Genomic DNA, 13020 nt, shown 5'->3' with positions numbered 1-13020 from the left:
TCCCCTGCCAGTCACTGTGAGGACGAGTCCCTGGTGACCCTGAGTCTGGGGGACAGAGCCACCAGCGCTCACGGTGAGTCCAACGGAACTTCTTCCCCGGTCAGGGACAAACTGCTGCTTTTTCAGGTCGTGGTGCAGATGAAGTAATGGGTGCATTTAGGGGCCGGGCCATGTGCAGATGAGGATGTTCCAACACCAGTCCCTTGGTGCCGAGCAAGTAAAATTGCGTTTCCACCGGCCAAATACACTCATGGTACAACTCCGCAGACTCGGCAAAGCTGCTGATACTTTTCACAACTTCCTAGGCTTCCTCTCAACACCGAGGCTCTTCAGAGAATTTGCAAAAAAAAAATACTTGATTTTGAAAAATTAAGAGAACGTAAGCGATGATAGCTAACACCATGCCTGACTTCTAAATTCATTTAAATCCTCTATAATGTGGGTACTATTATTATTCCCATTTTAAAAAGAAGGCAACTGAGGTACAGAGGTTAAGTTAACCTGTCCAAAGTCTCAGAACGTGTACAGTGAGATTTTGGAACCCGAGCAAAGGTTTTCATCAGGTGCCAGCCTGTCTCTGTAGTCTCCTGGGACACAGCCACACCTGTTTGTTGAGTATTGTCTAAAAAAGCAGCTAAGTAGTTGTGATGAAGATCCTAGGGGCAAAGCCTAAAATATTTACCACCCAGTCCTTTACAGAAGTTTGCTGACCCCTGCTCTTAACCATTCAACATCACTTTCTTTCACGATGTACCTTAAGACCACAGGATTGCTGTCAGGTTGTAACTCAAAACTTACACTCTGTACCTATTTGTTACAAAACCTCTAAGAGAAGCAGGGGAACTAATTTTTAATCTATAGCAAATGGCACCGGACTTGATTTCCATTACAATCTGAATGCTAGTTAAAAGGACAGACATGTATAAGATCAAGAACCATACAAGGAATCACCGACACACATTTCAGAATTATATTCTGCTACTCTAACTGGAATTTGAAAAAAAACATTTTTTTGTGGAGTTTTACATAAGAACTTATCACACTGCTTTGGGGTTCATTTCTTAGAAATGAATAACTGAGCTATAATTTATCTTCAAAGTGTTTGCGTTCATCCACTCAAATATACAACATACACAGAAAATATAATATGCCCAAGTATTGTCTAGCAACTGACTGTCAGGATTCCAGATTGTGTGAGAAAAAAAAAAGTGGGGGGAGAGTCACTCCAGGATGGTTTTAGAGTTAACCGCCCACCTCCCCGTCACCTGGTCAGAAGTTCAAGTGTTGGAAGTAATAATCCAAGCCCACTCCTTGCAGGTAATTCACTTTCTTCTAAACCTTCATACTTCTGGGACTAAGAAGATGAAAGATGGCAGATTTTGGCTATCACTCCTTTGAGGCAGAGAGATGAGAGGTACAAAGTGATTTCCATGGTACAAGCTCAGAGCCAGACTGTTTGATGCAATACTCGTCGGCAGAATGATGCGGTACTAAGTAAATCATTTAGCTAGCTCTTTAGCTAGCTATTATGGGACCAGGTACATGGAGAATGTTTATTTGCTTATGCATTTACTGATGGTTTTGTTAGTCAAACTACAGCTACAGAGTTACGATAAAGTTGCCTCTCATTACAGAAATGTCAAACTAGCTTTAAGACAATTTTGCTTTTCTTTAGATTTAGCGTTAAAAAAATATTCCAAATGAGTTATGCTAAAAACTTCTGACACTTGTGCACATAACGTAACCCTCTATGTCACAAAATATCCAGAAAATGTAAGGGCCACACACGTTTTTTTCCTCCAGAAATAGCTCGGATTCATAAATATATAATTACTGGCTGACATGCAAGGCCACTAAATTTGGTACAAAAGGAAAAAAACATGAATTTTCATCTCGTATAGACAAAATGAGGTATCGCCCCAGATAATCCCAAAGAATTGTTAGTTCGTGTTACAATCAGTTACGAGTTTCAGGATCATGTCACATCAAGTCTTTAAAACTGACCTTCCCTGATTAACTTGATTCAACTCCAATTACTTGTTTACCTACTTCTATCCAGAAGGATGTAGTCAGTCTGCAATTGATTCTTTCAGGGACCTCAGACCCCTCTGATGGGTACATCTTCTGACTTTCCCCACTAATGTTTGAACTTGAAGCTACGAGGTTCTTTGCCATATGCCGTAAGTGCTTAGGACAGTGCTCTGCAAACGCTAGACTCTCCGAAAACTATGCACCCATCTTCTGACCATACTTCCATCTCAACTTAGGTGAGCACACCACATTTTTAACATTTTAAGTAGTGTAATAAATTTTAAAAAAGCAAACCTGAATTGCTCCAGTTGTTTGGCATCAGCACACGAATGGGATTTCCAAACAGCATTCTATCTCAGGAAGTACAGAGGGGTCGAACTACCACATTTTTACTCCGACAGGAAGACAGAATATAAAGCAGGTTCAAATTTCCCCACACACGTTGAGCGTCACACAGGTACCCACTGAAAGCAATGATCTTACTAGAGAAGTCACTCAACATGGTGTTTGTCCTGCGAGATACCAAAGCTTCTGGGCCGGAAACAAAATATATGTGAGGGGTATTTGCCCCCAACCAAACCATCTTAATATAATTTATTCTACTTTCCATTCCATTTCAGATTTAGTTTTTTTTTTTTTCTTTTTTCTTTGCGGTACGCGGGCCTCTCACTGTTGTGGCCTCTCCCGTTGCGGAGCACAGGCTCCAGACGCGCAGGCTCAGTGGCCATGGTTCACGGGCCCAGCCGCTATGCGGCATGTGGGTTCTTCCCGGACCGGGGCACGAACCCGCGTCCCCTGCATCGGCAGGCGGACTCTCAACCACTGCGCCACCAGGGAAGCCCTAGTTTTAATAAAGTAATGCAAATCATTTAAAGAAAAAACCTTTAATTTTAAATTCTGATCTAGGCATAAAATTCATTTTTGTATCACGGTTAAATTCAGTACAAACTATAAAAATGTTAACACTGGAGTTTCAACAGAAATCTAATAAGACCTCTTAGAAAAATTATTTAAAGAAACAACAGCAAGTCATTTACTGCTATGAGGTTAATACATAAAGAAAAACACATTCACACATTTTACTGAATTTATCAGTAAATAATTTTAGCCATAATACTTATCATAAAATTAAAAGTTGCATGTGGCTCCACAGCAATTACAATTTGCAATAAAAATACTAAGCCAAGTCTTTTTTTCTAACAGGAACAATGCTAGCTTTAAAACGACTGAAGTCTGCACACCAATTGTGAACAGAGTGGGTGTATCATAACTTAGTTTAAATTAAAGTGGAAGATGGTAAAAACTAGATGCTTTTAACTTTGAATTGCACGAGGAAAATATCAGGGGGAAACAAAATTCAGAGCCATCCTTATTCCTTTAAAAAATACTAGATTATTCTTATATTAAAAACATTAAATGAATCAAAGCCAGACAGTACTAAATTTTTACACAAACTTCTTTCGTATTTCAACGTTGTTTATTGAGGAGTGAATGAGACTACTGCCAGACATGCCAACGACACTTCACATTCAAGGGCTGGAAGCTGAAAAGCTTTCCAAACTGAGTCACTGCATAAGCCTTTTGGGGAAAAGAATCGAAAGTGACATAAAATAACATCTTCATGCTTGTTGTTTTTGTCTTCAGCTTTTTTTCAATTTTTGGATCTACTAGTTTGCTGGGTAAAAGGCTTCTTTCTACCGTACAGAAAGACTCACACTCCAATTAATAGAATTAACACTAGGTGTACAGCAACTTGTTTCAACACACATCTAATGTTGAGGAACTGATCTTAAAGCTGTTTTGTCTTAAATCTCCTTATATCTAGTGAGAAAATTTAATTTCCCTTTCACCTTCACATGGGTGGGTTATACCAATAGAAAAATACTCTTCAGTGCTACTGCAGGGCTCATGGGACTTCCTCAGTGGTGTGGGAGAAATCCACTTAAACACCATCCTGAAACCCAGGGCTTCTCTTCCTGCTGTTGTGGCTTTGCAGAAGAATGGCCTACACACAACTCTACCGTTCTCTTTTGCTCAAAAACAAAACAAAGAAACCTAAACAAAAGGGTAAACGTTTATTTGGAGTTAGTTTTCTGGTGGTGATATTAAGGCCCTTCAGGCAGAGTTCAGGAGCTCCTGTATGGCTGCCTGCTGCTCGGGACTGAGCTGTGCTATGCATTCAGTCCACAGTCCTCCAGAAGTCTAGGGAAAGAACATTGTCACACATTTAGATTCGGCGAAAATGGTCACTGGGAAGTATCTTAATAATCATCATTAGGTAGACTGAAATAATGCCAAAATACCTTCTTTCCAGTAGATTAGCTTGATGAACATCATTGTAAAAGCAAGAAATCTTTTCATTTCTATAAAGTTCATTTCATTTACAGTAAGTTTTCTCATTTTTGCATTGATAAAGCTACACTTTAGCTGACACGTTCAGGTAATCTATACACATGAATTTAGGTAGGAAAAGTCATTGGTAGCTGACAGTTTTATTACTATTAAAATCTCATGTTTTTTTCTTCACAGATATGCAGAAAAACTACACAATGAGTATGTGCTAGTCTCAGATTTAAGATACAGGTTTTAGTTTTAATAAATAGTGAGAATATATGGGTAGATTATAATAAGTATAATCCATTTGAGGCTTGATGACAAGAGAATATAAAAATGAAATTTCCTTAGCTAGTTGGATTTCTACTTCCTTCCTCTAATAGAGAAGAATATGAAAAAAAAGCCAAAACCAAGTAATTTTTTAGTTCTTCTTCCCCAGTTTAACCAAACCAGCTTACCTGTACTTGGCGAACTACATTAGCCAGACGTTTGGCACAGGGATCTTCATGTTTAATTGCCTCATGCATTTCTCCTTCTGCAATTATACTGAATATTTTGGGCAGATTGGTATTGTTAGGGCCAAGAACGATTGGGTGATTACTGAAAAAAGAAAGAGAAGACAACCACTGTAAATGAAAATTGTAATAGGAAATCACTGAAGCACTCATACTTTTCTACACCTTTCCTCCAACATTGAATTTTGTTATTATGTCTTTATACAATGATTATGTACTCACTAAAATCAACTGCCTTTTAGATTCAGTAGGAGGAAAACCAGCTAATTTTACTTATTAGCTTTTCAGTTTCTTCCCATGTAAATTATATATATATATACGTTAAAAAAAAAAACCCCAAGATATTACTAAGAACAGTTCCTTAACACAAATTTTATTTAGACACTGCAGAATGGTTTCTAAAATAAATCTGAAGTTCAAAAAGATAATACAGGCATTCTAAATGTAAGCCGGGAAATAAGCTCCAGTCAAGTTTAATGGAAAGAAACCTAACAGTGAATCTAATTAGAATCCCAGCGTTTTTCATTAAGAAAATTCCAGAGTAGTCATCTCCAAGGGAGGTGATTGAACAGCGTGATGGAGAAGTGGCCACTGCAGAGGCAGGCGCAGGTAGGGGTCTCCAGGATGGCTGCTACATTCCTTAATGATGATGTCCTACCTGTGAAGACTCCCAGTATTTGTGTGAATGAGAACTTAAACAGGCATGAGGGAATATAGCCATTGGCCTGTTTCTACAAACTCCAGGAGATGAGTGGTTGTAGCCGTTGGATTTATTTATGAACTAAAAGGAGTAATTAATAGTGCCAGAGCCCAGATCCAGTACCTAGGGGAACTTGGACTTAGAAAAACAGACCACCAATGAACATGCCTTTGATTTGATAGCTTCTATAACCTCCAAAGTCGCTGCAATTCTTAGCTATACTCACAGGCATAAAATAATACTATTAATGACAGAGGTCTGGGGCCAGATCCTGACTGCCCGTCTGGTATATTTCCCTTGTACCACTGATTTTTTAATCCAAAGAAAAACACTAGTATTTCAGAGGGTCAAAAAATAGTACTAACAATGTTCTTTGATCCCATTCTACTAATGAATGGTATGTCAATTATACCTCAGTAAAGCTAGTGAGTGAATGGATGAATGAATGAGTGGGGTGGGAGACAGAACAGAACCTTCCTTGAACATCACATTCTATAATGATCTGTTGAACTGAGTTCCATAAAGAATAACTCAAAATTAGATGTGCTTATACGGCACTCTTAACTGTGATACGGCTTCTTAACCTGATTTATAAAGACAGCATTATTATAACCTATACACCTGGAAGCTGTGCACAGGAAGCACTGTGTTACGTGAAGGGAAGGAAATAAGGCCTACCTGTCCCATTTCTTACCTTTCAATCAGGTCGCAAAGATAATTGAAAGTCTGAACAGCTTCTTCTTTATCCTCATGTAGTGGAAGCCAAGACAGCCAATGTGGGAGAACTTCTTCAACGTTCACACAATCAGGCTTGAACTTCATAATTTTCCCTACTGCCGAGATGCAGTTCTCTGTAGCATTGATATTTTCTTTGGTCTTAGAATCAGCAGACTGAATAACTCTTACCAGCAGTGGAAGTGCTTCTAAAATAAGCATTTGAAAAAAAGTCATTTAAAGTCTCACATTTTCATGCAAATGCTCATAAATATTTCTTATCTCTGGTCCAGGTATGAATTATAGTGAGGCAATGTTCAAGTGCAAGAAATGTTTGTTTTTGTGACTACAGAACCAGACACGGGGAAAGGGGGGTTGCCCTGGCGTGCTCAGGAGCACCTGCACCCCACTAATCTGTAGGCCCAGGAGGTTAGCAGCCTCCGGATTCACATTCCTGATCACCTCGGTGTACCGCAGCTTCTGAAAGCCGCCCAGCTATATTCCCGTGCTGAACTTACAGGGACGCCAACATGTTTTAAAAGTATGCCCTCCAAGCCCCAAGTGGACTGTACCCTGGGACTGAGGTGAGGAGGCTATGGCCCCACTCAGATTTCACTTCCATTTCTACGAGCATGAGGGCGGTAAACTCCTAAGTGCTACAGTAAGGTGTTTGAAAAAGGAAAAGAGAATGAAGCAGTGTATGTTTGCCGGGGTGGGCGGTGTGCGGGGGTGGGGGGAAGCAAGGCAGGGATAACAGGGATGCCTGGGATGAGATGCACATAACGTAACAAACAAAAGTACCTGTACAAAAAGGACGATAGTTGTCTCCGCCGTACTGTGCCATGACTCCCAGGCCATACGCAGCTGCTTGCCTGACTTCTGGGCTGCTGTCACATGTGTATTGGAGCATTGGCCTTATGAAATATTCTGCATATTTAAATGAGGCTGGACTACAGTGTTCTATGACATCATCAAAGATGCACAAGCCCCACTGTCTATCTGGCCACGGTCTATGTAGACACTACAAAAGAGATACTCCTTTAAGCTTTGACTATTCAGATGAATGTGGTGCTGGAGTTTTTACGGCCAGCCACTTTGACAGACATTACTGTGGCAAATGTTGTCTGACATATTGTTTCAACAAACCAGAAGTCACCGTGTATTAGTTAATAAAAGACATGAACTAATGGAACAACAACAAAAAGAGATCGTAAAGAAACACTTATTCACTATAGGCTGTCATCTTACATGGATATTCCTGATATAGGTAATGAAAAAGAACACAGTAACAATCAGTTCTTGTGAATAACAACCCTCAAACTACTACATAGATTTAATAAAGTATAGGTTTAAAAGACTTGGGTGATTTGTTATAGAATTCCACAATCTGACATTACCAAGTACCAGGAAGAACTGACAGCAGCAGCTATGTATATACATTTACCTTACAAAAAAGATAATGGCAATGCTATATTTAAAAAACACAACAGTAGTAAAAGCTGCAAAGATTTAACTTTACAGTACTGATTCAACAGGATGTCATATGGGCCTAAATCATTTAAAAAAGATACTGCAGTACTAAATATCATAAAACACAAAATTGAAATCCAAAAAACCCCATAAATATCTGATGACTGCTTATAATTTATAATACATTTTAAAAATTGAATATATAAGGCTATCATCCAGAATCTGATTGCTGGTGGTACATAGTAGGGATCAAAACGGAATTTTCTTGTGTCTACTGAAAAACAAAAACAAAAACCTGCAACCATTTTTTTTCCATTTGTTAATTCAGCAGGGTATAGATAATCTGAAATAAAAAAAATCAGTTCTATGCCTTCAGACTGTATTATAAATTAGTTGAACTATGGAAAACCTAATTAGTAAACTTCAAGCATATACTGAAGGAGAAAATATCCAGGGCAATGCAATAAACTTGGTAAATTAAAGAGGTACAGTGGAAACCATGATTTCTATGATCCATTCTGACTTGAAAGTGTAAGTTTTCAAATGCTGTAAGGAAAGAGTTCCAGGTCAACTATCTAAAATAATTGTCAAAAAGAGGTAACACTTACAATTAGGTTGACAATTAACGGAAGCAGCTGTTCAAACCATGGTAACACTTTTTCCTTGTAGCTACTGAATATTGAGTGTAAAATGTCTGACACTTTGGTCAGAATATAAACATCATTATCATCCTAAAAAAAACAAACACATACATACCCATATGTATTTAAAAAGTATCCCTACTATTATTAACAGTAACATTTATTATACAAAACATAAGAAAAGTACAAAATTAAATTTCTCTTCACTTTCTTAAGGGCATATAGCAAGAGTCCAGAGACTGAGGTCACCCCAGTGATGTCTCTTGTCTGGCTATGGAAAGAAAGGAAGGAGTGTGGTAAATATTGCACTTATTGCAAATACTTTTCTTGGAATATATTCAAAATATACAGTTGAAAAATTAACCCAAATCTCAAAGATCTGAAACAAAAGTGATTTTACTTTACTATTTTTTTGTTTTCTGCAAGCATGTTTCTGGTTTGGGAGCAGGACGGTGGGGAGATGTGGGGTGAGTTATTTACGTCCCTGGGAACAATGTGTGTGTCAGCGTGTGAGCACCCTGCAGAGGACTGGGATGGCCGGCACATGTCAGCACCGGTCCACCAGATGGCCACATGCCACGTGACAGACCCTAAACACACAGCTGAAATATGTTTGATGGCATCAAGTGGTTTGATGGTGAGAGAACTGACTAACAATGTGAAGAATTGTGTCAACCACTGCATGCATATTATTTATGGGGAAATTTGCACAATTCTGTGGTCCAGTGGAAAGACAGCTGGCGTTATACAAAGATCTGGCCTTAAGCATGAGATTGTTGACAGTGCGGCTGTAGGCAGTCATTCAACATCTGAGTTTGAGTTCACTCATCTTTAAATGGCGAAAGCACCACCAAATACACAAGATTGTAGTGAGAGCAGAAGAAAATACGAGGTGAGCTCCAAGGTGCTTTCATATGTGAGGCCATTGCAACAAAATGCACACAAAGCGTCCAAAACACAAATCAGCTAATTTCAAATGACTTATTCTCTAAATTAATCAATGAAATACATGTCAGATTTTTCTACTAAAGATTAATAAGAAGTACATCTTATGAGAAGTCAGATGAATCAGAAACTTAAGCATTATCCTCCAGATGCAAATGGTCGTGTAAATTAAGTTCTAAATGGAATAATTTACCTCATCTTGTAGTGATTCTTCCACCTGTTCATCATAGTCTTCATCTTGTCTTTTAACTAAAACACACCCAAATAAATGTCTTTAAATGGTCGCCAAAATGGTCAAGGATTACATTCAGAAATAAAAGCATGGAAAACTTACCTTGTCGCAATTCTTGATTTTTAAAATGTTCTTCAAGTTTAGCTTTCAATATACCTCCCAACTCTTCAAAGTGTTCATTATTAAGGCATCCATCTCCCATGACTTCAATGCACTAAAACGAGGTTGAGGAAAGAAAGCAATTCATAAGATTTAAGTGTTTTTGGAGTCAAAAGTTAAACTCCATTAAGAATCAGAGGGAGGGACAGTGGTTAAGAATCCACCTGCCAATACAGGTGACCGGGTTCGAGCCCTGGTCCGGGAAGATCCCACAAGCCGCGGAGCAACTAAGCCGGTGCGCCACAACTACTGAGCCTGCGCTCTAGAGCCCGCGAGCCACAGCTACTGAAGCCCGTGCACCTAGAGCACGTGCTCCGCAACAAGAGAAGCCACTGCAATGAGAAGCAGCAACAATGACCCAACGCAGCCAAAAAAAAAAAAAAAAAAATCAGATGGAGGTGTGAGAAAAATTAACATAACTCAGTACCCTGGAAGATTAATGATTAAATGAGTAAATCCACTTGGTTTGTATTTGCTACGATGCCAGTATTTTAAAGAGAAGAATTTAAAAAATATTTTTCCTTTAAACATGTCCTGAGCACGTCTTAAGTGCCGGGAATTACGGTGGATGCTGCGGATTCAAAGATGGAAAAGACCAGCTTCTAAGGAGCTCAGTTACTACATGCATACTCTGTACAAAGATGGCGCTGGAGAAAGGCTATTATAGGCGGAGGGAATGATACAGGCAAAGACATGGAAGCATGCGGTCTTTGGAAAAATAAGAGAAAATCTGAACTTCAGGAGCGTAAATGGGGACAAATAAAGAATTTTTAAACCAAACTGTGGAGCAAGCTATGGAGCTGTGAGCAATGGAGATGACCAAGAATATGGGAAGGGGAGTGACTCAAAGAGCAAGTCAATGCTTGAGGAAAGGCGAATGAACTATGAGCAAAAGAAGGAATGGCTTGTGGAATAGACCAAGTGAGGCTCTTTCAACAGCAAAAAGAAGAGATACGGCAAAAAACAGAAGGGAATTTAGGGGAGAGAGAACAGGACAGAAACTAGACATGACTTGGATGATGACAGCCAAGTTTCTGTAGTTGGATTACCAGGTAATGATGATGGAAACTAATGAAGACCAGAATACAAGAGCTACTCTTGAAAAGAAAGAAAAACAAAAAGAGTGAAAGCACCAAAATATTAAACATTTTTGACAGAAAAAGAAAAATTTCTGTTACAACATAAAAATAAATCCCCCCATTTATTTATTAGCAAGACTAATAAATGGACACACAATCTTATACATATTTTTGAAGAGAAAAATATTTACCTTTGCAAAAGAGTGCATTATTTCTGAGAGGACATCTGAATCTGGTTCTGTGCCAATGGCCTTGATTAGAGCATCACACATAAAATGCCACATCTGTGTGAGATACTCAGGACCACGAACTCTTGCACATTCCAGGAGAAGAGGCATGGATTCTGCTGCTGCCACTCGAACACGTTTTATTGTTAAGGAAACGTACTCACTATCCTTAGATTACATTTAGTGTAATCACTATCCTCAAGATTGTGGAGTGCTAGGCAACTTCTGTTTATCTAAGACTGCTCTCCAAGAGCTTGTGTTAAACATAACCTGCGTATAAAAACAGAAGTCTCCCTGTCCCCAAGTCATACCTCCTGTCTTTTCTGTCACCTACAATATAACAGGAATGAAGGCTCAAATGTAACCCCTCATCATAAAAATGACTGAGGAAGGACCTGGGACTCTCACAGTATGTCTCAGAATGTACCTATCCCCAAATTTGAGGTAATGCATGCTTCTAACAAATGCAACTGAAGCAATGACTTTACTAAAGAAAACTACTGAGGATCTCTTCCTGAATCAGCCTCTTCAGTTTTCGATAAAGATGAGTTGCCTCTCCCTATCTAACATCATTTCTAAAATAAGGTCTTGAGACTTCTTCTTAAAAATAATTCTGGTCTGTCTTCAGGCATTAATGGGAAGTCTGCTGGGCAAAAGCCATCTTCTGTAAAGGATGCCGCTGCAGGATACTGCATGAAGAACTACAACAAAGTGGCTCTGGAGCCAGGCAGTTTTGGGTCCAGGCTCTACCGTTCCATTGGGCTGTCATTTTTTTTAACTCATTTACGAAAGTGTGTGTATGCGCACACGAAATGGCATAAAAACCTACCTATACATATTAATTACAACTACCATTATATTGAGGAGGAAAACTGTTTCACACAGATTTACCAAGAGACATTTCTCTCCAGAGGTATTATCCACATTTGAAATGAGCTATATAGAAAGTTAAGTACTATTAAGTTGGTCTCTAACTTGTTAGAAGGTCTTGCTTAACATCACCAAAAGATATTTGGGAAAAGCAGCAATTATACACAACCATAAACATTTGCTAATAAAATAACAATCCTTAAAGCCCTTCAGTGCTCCACAGAGAACTGTCAACTAGAGGATAGTTGACATTTTCTTTTTCATGTTTTCGGCACAAATGAAACAAAGGCACTTGCAAAGAACCAAGTTTATAACCTGAAACCACTGTCAGTGCAAACAGAATACTGGTGATGTACGCTTACTTCGGTTAGCACAAAGTCTAATACTTCAACAGCCTACAATTTAAGTAAATCTAGAAATGTTTTCTGTTCAAAAATTATAGGATATCATCATGGAAATAAAATTTCAGTAGAGGGACCATGAGTTTCACAACCTGTTCCGTGTACTCCACAAAGCCTTCTTTTAATTCCTTAGCATAGCAAACCTGAAACCAAAGTATTTGAAGAGAAAACAAGACCCATGTTAATTTTGATGTATTAATATTTATTAACAAACTGCAAAACCATGAGGACCACAGAATGTTATATCCTAACTAGAGCTAACTACATTTAGAGCTGTCTGCAGGACTGTGAAATTAGTCTTTTAACTAAAGGGAATTGTAAAATGGGAAAGGACCATGAAACGACTGTAGTATATATTGTCATTCGAAGGGGGGAATATTTCATATTCTTATTTTGTAGGGGGGAGAATTTAGCAAAAGTTTCAGCACTCTGAAAATACTTCAAACAAAAGATGCCACTTAATTAAGGCAACCTAAAATTAAAAAAAAACCCCAAAAACCTGAAAATGTAATCACATCACTTCTATAATCTGCAGCAAACGGGCTTATGCTATTCTGAATTTTAAAAAAATCATTTCAACAGATGAAACAAAAAATTGTTGTCTTAATGTAATTGTTTCTTTATTCTCTTTCACTACATGAAGAGAGTTGGTAATTTTGTAGAAGATGTTACATTTATATTTGTTCTCAAGTTGAGCGATAC

General features: G+C 38.5%; 1 protein-coding gene across 2 annotated transcripts in view; it reads right to left on the bottom strand.

Annotated features, from left to right (window-relative positions):
- Positions 1-2899: 2899 nt before the first annotated feature.
- The window catches only part of IPO5 (importin 5), a 41044-nt gene continuing 30923 nt past the window's right edge, over positions 2900-13020 (bottom strand). For both annotated transcript variants that reach the window (XM_019921110.3, XM_019921112.3), the window contains exons 18-26: positions 12365-12461; positions 11012-11184; positions 9685-9796; positions 9544-9599; positions 8373-8495; positions 7096-7315; positions 6275-6503; positions 4824-4965; positions 2900-4233 (exon numbers count right to left, since the gene is read on the bottom strand). In XM_019921110.3, coding sequence (XP_019776669.1) covers positions 4147-4233; positions 4824-4965; positions 6275-6503; positions 7096-7315; positions 8373-8495; positions 9544-9599; positions 9685-9796; positions 11012-11184; positions 12365-12461 — 1239 coding nt within the window. In that variant the 3' untranslated portion in view covers positions 2900-4146. The remainder of the gene's footprint in view (positions 4234-4823; positions 4966-6274; positions 6504-7095; positions 7316-8372; positions 8496-9543; positions 9600-9684; positions 9797-11011; positions 11185-12364; positions 12462-13020) is intronic.

The sequence above is a fragment of the Tursiops truncatus genome, chromosome 18 (assembly GCF_011762595.2).
Source record: "Tursiops truncatus isolate mTurTru1 chromosome 18, mTurTru1.mat.Y, whole genome shotgun sequence".
NCBI classification, from domain to species: Eukaryota; Metazoa; Chordata; class Mammalia; order Artiodactyla; family Delphinidae; genus Tursiops; species Tursiops truncatus.
The sequence above is the reverse complement of the archived record's forward strand: the minus strand, read 5'-3'. Positions and strand labels throughout refer to the sequence as shown.